The sequence below is a fragment of the Centropristis striata genome, chromosome 6 (genome assembly GCF_030273125.1).
Source record: "Centropristis striata isolate RG_2023a ecotype Rhode Island chromosome 6, C.striata_1.0, whole genome shotgun sequence".
NCBI classification, from domain to species: domain Eukaryota; kingdom Metazoa; phylum Chordata; class Actinopteri; order Perciformes; family Serranidae; genus Centropristis; species Centropristis striata.
The window spans coordinates 22,926,347-22,940,271 of NC_081522.1; the positions used below are offsets into that span (position 1 = coordinate 22,926,347).

At 38.5% G+C, this 13,925-nt stretch overlaps 1 protein-coding gene across 1 annotated transcript in view; it reads right to left on the reverse strand.

Moving 5' to 3' along the window:
- Window positions 1-13,925, reverse strand: part of zgc:173742 (DNA topoisomerase I, mitochondrial) — a 48,501-nt gene that overhangs the window by 3,736 nt on the left and 30,840 nt on the right. Inside the window, exon 15 of the mRNA XM_059334273.1 lies at window positions 6,181-6,249. Within this exon, the coding sequence (XP_059190256.1) occupies window positions 6,181-6,249 (69 nt within the window). The remainder of the gene's footprint in view (window positions 1-6,180; window positions 6,250-13,925) is intronic.

Below are 13,925 nucleotides of genomic sequence, written 5' to 3' on the forward strand. Positions count from 1 at the left end.
ACAGAGATGAAACAGAGTTAACAGTGTAAGGGCGCACGCTGATGTGAAAGCAAAACAAACAGGAACGCTTGCTGCACACATACTGATATGAGGTGCAAACACGTGGACCGACTCGAGGGGCAGATATCGCATGCATTTCTAAACACAGATGAAAGCTCACAGATGTGGAGGGAAAGGAGAAAAAAAACATACAGATGAGCTCGGTGGTGAGCTCACAGCTCCTGCAAAAGAAGAAATAATTCTGATGATTCTGGTTGAGGATTACGATAATGATGCGGTTGGTTTAATCAGAGCGGGGTCAGGACCTGGCTGTCTGGGACCACACACTCGGGTGATCGGTTTCACTGCAAAAGCCTATTAGATACAGGCTGAAATGTTCATGTATATATACGTGTGCATGCATGTGCTGGAGGGCGCCAGGTACACACATCCGCACACAGTTACGGCCGTGCCTGCCTTGCTAATGAGCTGCCTAACTCTGCCCCAGCAATGCTAATGAAGGTGTCTAAGAGTCTGAGGGGCAAGTATGAAGGCTCTCACCGCCCCGACTCCCTTGGCACGCTGTATTGTGTGCACGAATGTGTGTTTGTGTGCGTCATCCATGTCGTCTCCTAAAGCATTATTACAACTTGCCATTACACTGCAGTACTAATTTCCTATCTATAACACAGGATGCTATGTACTGGACTTTCTCATTAACATACTGCAAGACAATTAGTGGTGATGGTGACTAATGCAAGGGAGAAATATTGACTGCTGCCATTCTCAACTAGCAATGATAATGTACTTTTCATTTTTCACTCGGTCCAATTTAAATGTTCCCTGTAAAATAATAATAATAACATATAAAGTGGAAGGGATACAATGGAGTGGAGGGGAAATAAAATGTTAGAAATAAAGCTTTTTATAGTGACGATACTACACAGCCGGTAGTAGTTTAATTTTTGTGACTAAAATGCAGTTAAAGCAATCCCTCTGAGGTTACAGTCAACCTGAAACTGCAGATAGTGTGTTTACTGTAGCTCTAATGATGTGGACTCTGGAGAGGAGGCTTCCAGACAAACCTGACAAATAGCTGCATTTTCAGCTCAGATCATACCTCAACATGATGTGTGTGTAGGGGTGTGTGTATGGGGTGTGTGTGCACAAACAACATGGCTGAGCATTTGCAATCTGTCATGTTGAAAAGGACTTCTGCTCTCTCCCTTTCATATGTCATTCATTACAATTACATGTTTCCAACTCTGAATGTTTGCAGGTATTTAAACGCAAAGGCCACATTAACCCAACAGGTGCATTGTGCACTCTAATGTAAAATATTTCTGCAAATAATTCCGCAATTCAGTTTGGGGTTTTGTGAAAGTGGCAAGAGACAGAACACAAAGGAATGAAACGCCACAAAGTGCCGGATTTGAACCCACTTACACTTAAATTATAGTTCAAAGACACAATAAAAACAAAAAAATTATAATAAAAAGTAAAAACTAAATTCTTACTTGACGTGTTGTTGAGCAATCTCGAGATAACCAAGCCAACACTTCTTTAGTTCAATTAGCAACTTCAGATGTGAGAACAGAGTTTGAATTCAAAGACAACTAAGTTCTGTAAACAGATATTTGCATATGAATGCAGATAAATAAATAAAAAGCTAATCGAATGCTAAATCATCGAGGCAGAATTTTCACACCCTTTATTTAGAGACTTAGTAAAAAAAAAAAAAAAACGGAGCTCCAGACTATGAATGCCTTAATAGTGACATAATAGGGATGGGAATTGATTGTATATTTTATGAATACAAATGCCATTATCAGTTCTGCTTATCCGTTTCTTTATTAATTCCCTTATTGATATGATTCATTTTCTGTGTGGAAAGTAGGCCTACAAAGGTTTTCAGCATCAACACATCAGTTTAATAATAATATAATAATAATAGTCTGAACACAGTGTAGATGAAATTGGAGAATATTTGTACAGCGTTCATTTTCATTTCGGTTTTCTTCTTCAAGTAAGAAAACCTGCTGATGCACAAGTGTTAGGAAAGCATGCACTGAAGGAGTTGATGAGCCCAGAGGTTTACTGCTACTACTGAGTCTGCAGGTCACAGTTTTGACAATACCTTTGACTCGTGTTCCTATTAAAGTTTAAGCAAATTTTGAAGCGAAATTTTGAAATATCGCATGATAGAAAATGAGCATTAGGGACGTTGCCATCAACTGGTTTAGAGCAAATAAACAAAGTTGCATAAACATACTTTTATCACAAGATGGCAGCATAGTATTGCTGGAGGCTAATCTGTAAACAGATGAAGTAGAGATTGCATGAGACAGAAAAAACATCAACAAAAGAGGTTGTTAATGGGACAACTTTGGCCACCCACGAGAGAAAATGGAGACAAGTCTTCAGGAATTGGATTCAACTGGGCAACTTGTGATTGTTCTTTAACATCAGCTCATCTAGACCGGAAGAGCGGAAACAGCTGATCAGTCATGTGGGATAAATGTTTGCTATGTCAGGACTATGCGTTTCCATCTCCTGTTTAGTGCATTAACTATTTTTTTCAAAAAGGCAACTAATTTAAGTACAAAACTTTTATGAGAATTTTGTAGAATTTTGTGTTTCCATCAAGCTTTTCCCATGTGCATCTTCAAAATGCTCATATAAATTCATTGATAGACACACAACTAGTGACAGACATAGTTTAAGGAACCCTGAGCAATGCACTTACTCGATTCTAAATTAAGCCTTTTGTTCTGTAATGTATACATTAAAATCCTGTTCACATGTATGAGCTGCAATGGAGCAAATAACACCACTCCACCAGTGGAGCTAATGTAGCTCCAAACACCTCAGAGTAGGGCTGAACGATTAATTGCATTTATGATTATATAGCGATATGATAAAATGCAATTTTCTAATCGCAAAGGCGGCAATTATAGTCCATTCATGTGACATGCGAGCGGGAGCAGAGCAGTAAGATTTCCATATTGTTTACACTGAATAGGCCTATTCTGGAGTGTTTGTCATGTAATTATTACACACTTATGATGCTTGAAGTCAAATCAGTCAGTACTGTAAAGTAGTTAAATAAAGATGGCATAAAAATCCATGCATGTTTATCTCATTTCATTCTAACCTGTAGATGTTGCCAACAGGAAATAACACTTTGTATGTTGATTCTATAGCGTTGTGTTGGTTAAACTATAGAAGGATTTATTGCTTGTGAACAGAAAAGATGATGAAAAAAATAAATGCAGATTAAATTGTTATTGCAATATTGGTGGAAAAAAATCCTAATTAGATTATTTTCCCAAATCGTTCAGCCCTACCACAGAGCTCAGAATCATTTAACTCTTTATATCTCTTCCTTCTTTGCACATTCATTTTCCTTTCAGTGCTAATTTGCCACTTTCATATTTGATCTAATGCAGGGGTGTCAAACTCAAATACACAATGGGCCAAAATTTAAAACTTGAATAAAATCGCGGGCCAACATTGAACAAATAAACCTTTTAATATATACCAAACATGTTTTGCTTTAACATTAAATATGGAACCAGCAACGCTTATAAACATACAATATAAAACTAAATAGTGCAGACATGCAAAATCAAATTTCATATAAAAAAACACATCAATGTCATTCATTTATTAAATAAAAATTAAATAAAAATCGTTTGCCTCTTTTCTATTTGCATCCTTCTGATTTAAATATCAAAATAAACTTTTTCAACAGGTTAATACATTTAAAAATAAAATAACAACCAGAGATTTATGTATATACCAAATATGGGGCGTTTTTGAATATGATAAAGGCCCCAAAAAGGCGATTTACTTTTGGGAATAATAATAATAATAAAAAACGGACCAATTTCAATAGGGTCCTCGCACCGTTAGTGCTCGGTCCCTAATAATAATATACTGTATTTTCCACAATATAAGGCGCACCGGAGTATAAGCCGCAGCAGCTAAATTGAATGATGTGTACATATATAAGCCACACTGGACTATAAGCCGCAGGTGTTTTAATGTTTAATTACCACATGTAAAGGTTCGTGCACAGATATCATATGCATTTCTACGTTTGTTTTCCATAATGAGGGTTTGTGCATGAAAACTTCCTTTGCACAAACTATCTCGCTCTCGTAATGTCGGTCTGTCTCTCGTTCTGTCTCTCGTACCACTCTCGGTTTCACTTTTACTTTTGCGCGCTTCCTGTTTCACTCTTTTCCGGCGCCCTGCCAGATTGGCTCGGGGTCCTTCGTCTGCCGCTGATTACGTCACGCAAAACGCTGCGGCACGGCGACTCCGACAAACTAAGTAGCTTTCGACACAAATACACACAGACAAGTGAAAAATAGCTTAAAAGTATATGAAGGACCCCGAGCCGATCTGGTACGTACACCTGCCTGCAGCTTTTCCTGCTGGAGCCCGCCGCTCCTCGCGGACCGGTCATAGAGCCCATAGAGTTAAAGTTGGTGGACTGTAACCTGTAAAATCCATAGATTTAGGAGGTAACCTAGTGGCCGTTAGCTGTAAAAATCCATAGATTAGCCGCACCGTTATATAAGCCGCAGAATCGAAAAATGGGGAAAAAGGCGCGGCTTATAGTCCGAAAATTACGGTAATAATTTGGTATTGGCTCGCGGGCCAAATAAAATTACACTGCGGGCCAAATTTGGCCCGCGGGCCAGAGTTTGACACCCCTGATCTAATGTCTTGCAAAGTACATAAGGCCGTTGAAGGAGATTAGCAGAGTATACAGCTGCACCACCTCCACCCTCCTCCTCATCTCGGCTCCATGGATTCTACCTGCTCGTCCACTTTATCCTTTCCATCTTTCCTCCCTCCCTTCTCCCTCCTACCCTTTTCCAGCCATCCTCCACCTTCTCTCTCCTAACCTCCCCTCACCTGGACCAGCTGTCACATTCCTACGTCTCCTTTCCTCCTCCACATCACCCTCCCCCACCTCCAGCTCTCTCTCAGTGGCCTGGCCTTTGCGGGTGCCAATCAGGCCTGCCCACAGCAGCCATTACCATTCCACCTCCAACACACACTGACATTTCTTGACACACTGGAGGGCAGAGAGCAGAGGCACCGCACTCCTTCATTCAGCTGCTACATCTCCTCATCTCACCCTCTCACTCCTGTCCATTCTTGCATCTTACTTTTCCCACCTCTCAATCTTTTGCCATCACCTGACTGGCTCTCAAGCCTTACTCCTGCTTTCTCATATGCTTCTCTTTCTCCTTCTGTTACATTAACCTGCTCTCCTCTCCAAAGTGACCAATCATACATATACAACCCAGTCTCTCTTGAATGTGTCACAAGACATGGTATTTATCAGCAATCAGGGCACTTAACCCCAGGTTGCCAGGCTGTTGCTTCTCGTGTAGCAATCAGCTGAATTCAACTGCAAGAAACCTGTATACTGAGTGATTCTGAATGTTTTCTCAACAATGCCGATCTATAAGCCTTTCGTGCAAGAGATAATAGACAAATAATGCTGTTGCTCTTGTTTTGTAGAGCCTGAGAACACCTGGAGCAGCTCCACGTGTCCCTGCGGTGGACTAACTGTGTATTCTGTGAGGCCTTGCTGCCTGCAGCTAGAGGAAGAGGTTGAGAGGACGGCACATTTTTATGTGTGGAAATTCATCTGCCCAGCATGTTAACTCTCAATTTCCACTTGCGCCGTTTAATTTTTATCTGCCAGAGTCTATCCCCTCTGTCTTTTGAAACTCCTTTTCTGCTTTCAGTCTCCCTGCTTCCAATATTCTTCCCCTTCTCCTCGCTTTACCCCTTTCATCTCTCCACACCAATCGCTCATCCTCATTCAATCTCATCTCTCACACCTTACAATTTACTACCTGCGGTTCCTTTACTTCAGCCTTCTGTCCCCAGAAAACATTTTTTTTTTAAATCTATTTTGCTTTCACAATCTTTTTCTCAGTTTTCCTCAATTATTGCACATCTCAGGAGAGTTTCTCACACTTATAACACAACATCAGAAAAATGGAGATACTCTAACACAATGGTGGCAATCATTCAAAGAATTTGTGAGCAGTTTTAACAAATACTTCAAAAAATCTTTTAACATCAGAATCTAGTGTGGTAATGTTTGACGACAGAAACAAAACTACAAATCATACAACATACAACATGCAAAAAAAGAAAGACACTCACATTTAGGCGGTCGAAGAGGTCATCTCCAGGTTGTTTGTTCTCCATGAACAGTTTCAGATTCTTAAAAACCTGAAAAAGACAAATTTCATCAAGTATTTGTATTATAAAAACTGGAGGACAGCAAACCAGTCAGTATTACAGGCCCGACTGTGGCAATTTGTTTTGTTTTTTTTTTGTTTTTCTAAAAGTTTATATTGATTTCATTCAATATTTCGATAAATTAATCTGGAAAGGCGGAAAAGTGATGTGATTTTTTAAAGGTTATTTCACAAGTCAGATCGTAAACACCATAAATTACACACTAAACACAAATACGCTATAAATAAACATTAGACCATGAGGTGGGTGTGTGTGTGTGTGTGTGTGTGTGTTTCTTCATTTGTCCATCTCAGTGCAGAGCCAGAGCAGTAAAAGTTGGCACAATTACTTGTGACATTTCCAGCCACTCTGTGGCTTCCACAGATGCACCGTTTCCCAAATAAACTGGAAAAATATGCAAGACACCAATTAACAGCAACAGATGCGTTGCTTTATAAAACACACTGACATATTCACTCGCTGATTTGTGTGGCAATGTTGCTCCCCTTGGCAAACAAACTGAAAATATAAAAAGTAAAGTGCAAGTGCTTTTGGGATGAAAATGTAAATCAGTTTCTGTGTAAAAGTCTCAGAGAAGCAGAGACACCAAAGTGAGCTTTCCTAATTGGTTTGTTGTGCGTGTGTGTGTGTGTGAGAGTGTTAAGAGTAGAAATATTCATTTAGAAAATAGATAAATAAATGCTCAGCAGGCTGAACATACCCAACACAATGCGTTTATTCATCTGCAGGTGTCCCCACACTCTCAGGCTATTTGATAAAGTCATTCAGTGTTTAAATTGGTTACAAATTGAGGAACAAGTCGGGACTTATTTCTAAACAATAGACAATACACTGAGGACGTGAGCAATTGCTTTTTATTAACCCTTATGGATTCTCCCTCTTCCTGCTGAGAAACAATGACTTTTTCTTTCCATGATGTATGATATGGAACATACAGTATTGGCAGTCTGCATCATGCACAGCATGGCTCCACTTCATTGCCATTTTTCTATTTATTCCCTGCTGTGCTCTATGTTCTCTGCAATGCAGGATTTTTGCAGAAGCAGCAAATTTCATTATACTGTAAATATAAGCCAGATATATATGCCCAAGTATTAGATTAAACTATTTCAAACCCCTCCTGAGGTTAGAAATGGAAATCCCTTCCCTCCATCCTAGTTCCATTTTATTCCAAGTGACATTTAGCAGCAATCTCACTGATTTCTCTGGGAATTGATGATGCTAAAATATGCAAGGGACTAATTAATTCTAGCTAATGTGTTGCTTTTGAATGCACTCATTTGAATAATTATACGTTCTGCCAAGAAACAAAACACTTTGGCTGTCAGGTGCTAACATTTCTTTTTCCATCTCTGGAACAGAAGATAGCATGGGCTGAAACCAGAGGAGGGGTTGGAAATTTACATATGCATATATGGGCGCGCACACACACACACGCACACGCACACGCACACACACACACAAAATTGTGACAGCTGTTTGACAGATTGTAGACAACTACACAAGATTTTTTAAATAAGTTTCCAGACACATTTTGTTTTTTTGTATTGTGGCCTTGGCTAACCTGCTCATTAAAGTATGCATCATCATTTACTGTATCAGATACTAACAACTGGCAAGAGCTGCTGCAATACTTAATTACTTTTTATTCTTTTTTAAAAACACATGCTGGCAGTCTGCCATTTGTTGAAACTGTGAGGACACCTGACAGAACAAAGCCTTGCCAAAGAAGTTTTTGTGCAAGCTAAAATTATAATTGTACAGTAAAGTCAAATGAGCATGCAAGTGACTTAAACTGATTGCTGAAGTTCTGTGGGTAAAAAAAAAAATGGAAATAATCACAAAAACCAGATCAGGCCACACAAGTTATTGCTCCACTTCTTATTGTGGTTATAACAATATAATTCTTACTATTTATTCTTTCCTAAATACAAATAACCGAGGCAGAGAAGCAGAAAGACTGAATTCAAACATCGTACTAAGGTTGTACTTCAACTGTTGAAAAAGCTGAAGCACTTTAGCTCGGAGGACACAACATCCACAATATCCTTAAAAACAATTCAAAACATGGACTCATCAGATCACAGCACACTTTTCTACTTGGTAGAATGAGCTGGAGCCCAGAGAAGTTGGCGGCGTTTCTGTATGTTGTTGATACATTTCTTTCTCTTTGCATGGCAGAGTCTTAACCTGCATCTGTAGATGCATCAATGAACTGTGTTTACCGCCAATGGTTTTCTTAAGTGTTCCCGAGGCAATGTTGTAATGTCTTTTATATAATTATATTGTTTTTTAATCTAGTGCCACATGAGGGATCAAAGGAAACGGATATCTACCCCCTTACCTGCAAAAAATTCTCAGCATTCTCAGAATCTTTAATTACGTTAGAGATGTTAGATGGTGAAATCACATAATTCCTTGCAATTATGCGTAACAAACGTTAAACTTTTGGTATACTTGGCCACAATTTTTTTTACAAAGTGGTGAACCTCAGGTATTCTTTCTTGTTAATAACTGAGCCTTTTGAGGATCACCTTTCATACCCAATCATGTTACCAATTAACCAGTTTACCTGTGGAATGACACAAACTGTTTTTTTTTGTTGTTGTTTTTTTTAAGCATTCGACAACTCTCCCAGTCTTTTGTTGCCCCTGTCAAATTCAGATTAAGACTATATTTCCGAAAATCCAAGAAGGCGATAATGTAAAACATTAAAATATTGTTTTTGTACAATTTTAAATTGACTATATGCTAAATTAAATAGTTGCAATATTCTTCATTTGAAATACATAAAAACATGAACCTAAAGTAACAGTAATGATGAAATGCTATCCATCCATCACACTGTTTAATCTTCATGAGGATAAATACAATATGTATTGTGTTTCCACTTTGAAAGTGATACAGTAGTGTTAAAAAATAATAGCAGTCCAATGTGACGAACCAGATTACTCCAGGTTTTTAGCATATTTTTTTATTGCTACATGGTAAACAAGGTACCAGTAGGTGCAGTATTCTCAGAAAACCAACCAGACCAGCATTGGTGATATGCAGCTCTTAAGGCTGTGACATTGGGCAATTAGTTGAAAGGGGTGTGTTCAAAAATATAGCAGAGTCTGCCGTTGACTTTACAAACTCAAAACTATTTTGTACAAACTTTTTTGTTTCTAGGATTCACTAAACTACTATTTAGTTGTATGACCACAGTTTTTTTATAACTGCTTCACATCTGTGTGGATGGAGTTAACCAACTTGTGGCTCCTTTCAGCTGTTATTCCGCTCCAAGATTCTCTAACAACATTCATCAATTCAGTTACATTTCTTGGTTTTGCTTCAGAAACAGCATTTTTGATGTCACCCCACAAGTTCTCAATTGGATGAAGGTCCACTCCATAACATCAATTTGTTGGTTTGAACCAGATTCTGCTGGTTTACTAGTGTGTTTGGGCTCATTGTCTTGTTGGAACACCCATTTCAAGGCCATGTCCTCTTCAGCATAAGGCAACATGACCTCTTCAAGTATTCTGACAAATGCAAACTGATCCATGATCCCTGGTATGTGATAAATAGGCCCAACACCATAGTAGAGGAACATGCCCATATCATGATGCTTCACTGTCTTCACTGTGTTCTGGGGTTGAATTCACAGTTTGGGGCTCGTCTCAAAAACTGTTCTTGGACCCAAAAAGAACAATTTTACTCTCATCAGTCCACAAAATGTTCCTCCATTTCTCTTTAGGCCAGTTGATGTGTTCTTTGGCAGATTGTAACTCTTCTCCCTTTTTTTAACAGAGGGACTTTGCAGGGGATTCTTGTAAATAGATTATCTTCACACAGACGTCTTCTAACTGTCACAGCACTAACAGGTAACTCCAGACTGTCTCTGATCATCCTGGAGCTGATCATTGGCTGAGCCTTTCACATTCTGCTTATTCTTCCATCCATTTTGATGGTTGTCTTCCCTTTTCTGCCACGTCTCTCTGGTTTTCTCTCCATTTTAAAGCATTGGAGATCATTTTAGCTGAACAGCCTATAATTGTTTGCACCTCTTTATAAGTTTTCCCCACTCCAATCAACTTTTTAATCAAAGTACGCTGTTCTTCTGAACAATGTCTTGAACGACCCATTTTCCTCAGGCTTTCAAAGAGAAATGCATGCTGCGTGCTGCTCATCCTTAAATAGAGGCCACCTGATTCACAACTGTTTTTTCACAAAATTGATGACCTCACTGATTGAATCCACTGCACCTACTGGTACCTTGTTTGCCATGTAGCAATAAAAAATATACTAAAAACCTGGATTAATCTGGTTAGTCACATTGGACTGCTATTATATTGAACACTACTGTATAAGCACGGTTAAACTCTAATACAGATTTTTCAGTTGTCATGAATGAAAAACAAGTTACGGCTGCAACAAGAAATCATTCTTATTATCCATTACACTGCTGCTAATTATTTTGATCATTCATTTTGTAACATGCCAGAAATAAAAGACAATAATCCTTTTTGGATCAAACAGTCCTGGGGGCTCCCTGATATGAACTCCCCCACTGGGGAGATCCCCTGAGATCTACAAACCTTAAAGGGTTTCTTTTCATTTACATTCACACTGCGACCAGGAAAGCTGAAGTGACATGAGCCAGCTGGCTGTTCATGTATTTCCACCATCACATATAGTTCCTGTAAAGCCTGGACTTCTCTGTCGGTCCATTTGTCTCAGTTTTCTTCCATATTTTTCCATTACCGTTGAGTGTCTATTGTTTACATGGCTAATGGATTTTTAAAAACCAGAGTTGACACAATAAACAGGGGGAACTCTCCCCCGAACTAAGTTTTTAAAACTCAGAAAAAAAAAGATCCTCCTGTCTGAAAACACGCCAAAACTTTGCCTTTTAAATGCAAATTTAGTGAAACCATAAATGAAATATCTATGAACTTTAAAATGCTATAAAACAAAAAAGAAGGATAGTGGTTAGAGCAAAAGGATTACACCCTATTTTGTGACTTGATACTGTGAAATTGTGGCATAACAGCTGCTACAACGTGAATTTCTAATACAGCATACAAGGGAAAGGTGTCGTTCATATGGTTCTACTGCTCATGAGGTGTGTATGATACTTGGGTAACTTTAGGTTAAGAATTCACCAACACAAACATGTAATCTAAGAGCAGCAGATTGGAGCAGACGGGCACAGCAACAGTTCTGACTAACAGACAGTCAAATTAAAGCAATACAGCCACAGGAATCCAATCTACAACTGTGGCCGGAGGACATTTCTCAGTTCCCTCTCTGCTTCAGGCTCTGTGCATGTCGATATGTATGCGAGTGACCTTCTCTTCAGGGACTTCTGCCAAAACCCAAAGGGCAAAAACTAGATTATTCTAATGAATTATACTGGGTTTGTACTGCAATGAACAGCCTTGGTGTTAGTTTCCTTGCTGAGGTCTTCTTCTACTGACAATGGACAGAGTTGTCTTGTACTGGAGCAGCTACAAGGCTAAAGGTTCTGAAGAACACGCACATTTCTTCAGATTTGGACCCAACAGCACCATGGCAGACATTAACAACAACTATGCAGAAATAGTCATTATTCTTGCTGATGGCCATGTATATACTGCCCTTCAAAGCTCTAACTGCCAACTAGCAAAGGGTAAAACTGAGAAAAACTGCTTTAAAGTTATGTTTTTTTTAACTTGCCAGCCAAATTGATTATTGACAGGCAAGTGATATGACACTTATTCCTCCATATATTGATGATGTAATTTTTATGCTCAAAAATCATGACAAATATTTGACCTTTGACCCCGAAAATGAAATTATTGCACTCTGGTTTTGCATTGCTATAATAGGTTTCAATTGTAATGCAGAAACAGAGTTCAGTAACTACAGTGTTGTCTTCTTTCAGCTTTTATATTTCGTTTTCAGTAAATTAACATTTTCAAATAGATTTTCTTATAAGTGTATTTATGTGTTTAGCAACTCTATTCAAAGATTTGTGTATTTTAGACTTAATATTATGAAGTAATGTTATATTTAAGTCTTAACATAATTTTTATCTCACTTTTTTCTGGATTTTGTAATGACTGCAATTTTCTCTGAAATAAAGCAAAATTGAAATCTAAAACTTTGTCACAAGATAAAACAGACATCAAGGAGTTCATTTTAGTTATAACTCAATTTCAACCAAAAATTTTTCTGCAGTGCGGCTTTGTAGGGCAGTATAGGCAGTGTTTCCCACAGACCAGGTAGCAATGTGTGGTGCTCCACTGACACCGGTGGGTGAATCGAGTGTCACAGTGTGGTGCAGTCGGTCATCGGGTGGATGCAGCAGGCGGTGTCAACACTTTCTGAAGCTGCCACATGAAAATACCTGTTTCTATTGTTCTTCAGAGTCACCTGCTGAGACACTATAAAGCTACAGCATTTCAGCTCAATCTTACTTCTTTAAAAGTAAGTTATTTAAGAGAAGAAGAACAACTAAAAACATTTTTACCAGAACCCTGCCTGGTTTCATTCCTCACCACAACTAGTTCAATCTTTAGATTCTGTGACAGGAATGATTTGCACAAAACAACTTCAATTGGAGGTTTTTATTTCAAATAATTAACTTAAGACCTACCTCAACCTCACCTGTTCTAACTGTTTTGGTAAAATAATGTAAAAAATAAAATATATTAACACAAATAAAATAAAGAAAATAAAGAAACTACCTAAGGAACAAAGCCTGATTCAGATTCTGTAGCCTATTTAGTGCACAGCTTCATGTCCTATCAGAACACCTAATTTTTCTTGGCTTCCTGAAAAACAACTCAAGTGCTCTTCATAAGGGACCTCCTTGGGTTCAGGCCCATTTATGGATAGTCTTGCTTGAGAAACAGCAAAAAAACAGCCACAGACAAATCAGAATTAAAATAGGCTACTTTCCCCACTCTTGTTTTTTTTTAATTTAAAGTCTAAACTTCTGTTTCCACCTCACCTGTTGTTTCAGCAGCTGCCTGTCTTACAGGAGCATTTTGTCTGCTGTCCTCCTCTATTTCTCCCTGAGCACCACTGTTTGATGCCTATAGAACATTCAGATAAATTAACGTTTACGAGCCATTTGACTGTTCAACTTTGTTTCAGACTGATACCTCCTCATGCTGCTCCTTGTCCTCTTGACGAGGCCGTTTTTGCCGTGAAAAAAAACTTTCAATACTCATCTGGATTAAAGCAGGAAACATTCAGAAAAACTACTGATAACTACAACAATAATAATATTCATAATAACTTAAAAAATGTGGTCTATTCTTTTTGATTTGACTGTGGGCATAGTAGTCTACTCTATCCCCTCAAATATTAGGGCTGTAAAGTCCTAAATTATTTAAATATATCACTTTATTATCATTTTAAACCTTTTTAGGTGAGAAAGTAGCCGTTTAGATCCCCAGTGCGTCGTTAATTTGTCTAAATACCAGCTGTTTACTATTTGGTTCGGACGAATTTGGCGCTACTCAAGCTAGCCGTCGTGAGCAACGCACTTCCGGTTACATTCACAAAAATAAAACGCCCGTTGCCCTTTATAACGTTAGAATTTGTGCTTTTACTTTGAAAACAGGAAGCGAACTTACCCTCGATGTAGCTAGCTTGAAGAAGATGCTTTGACT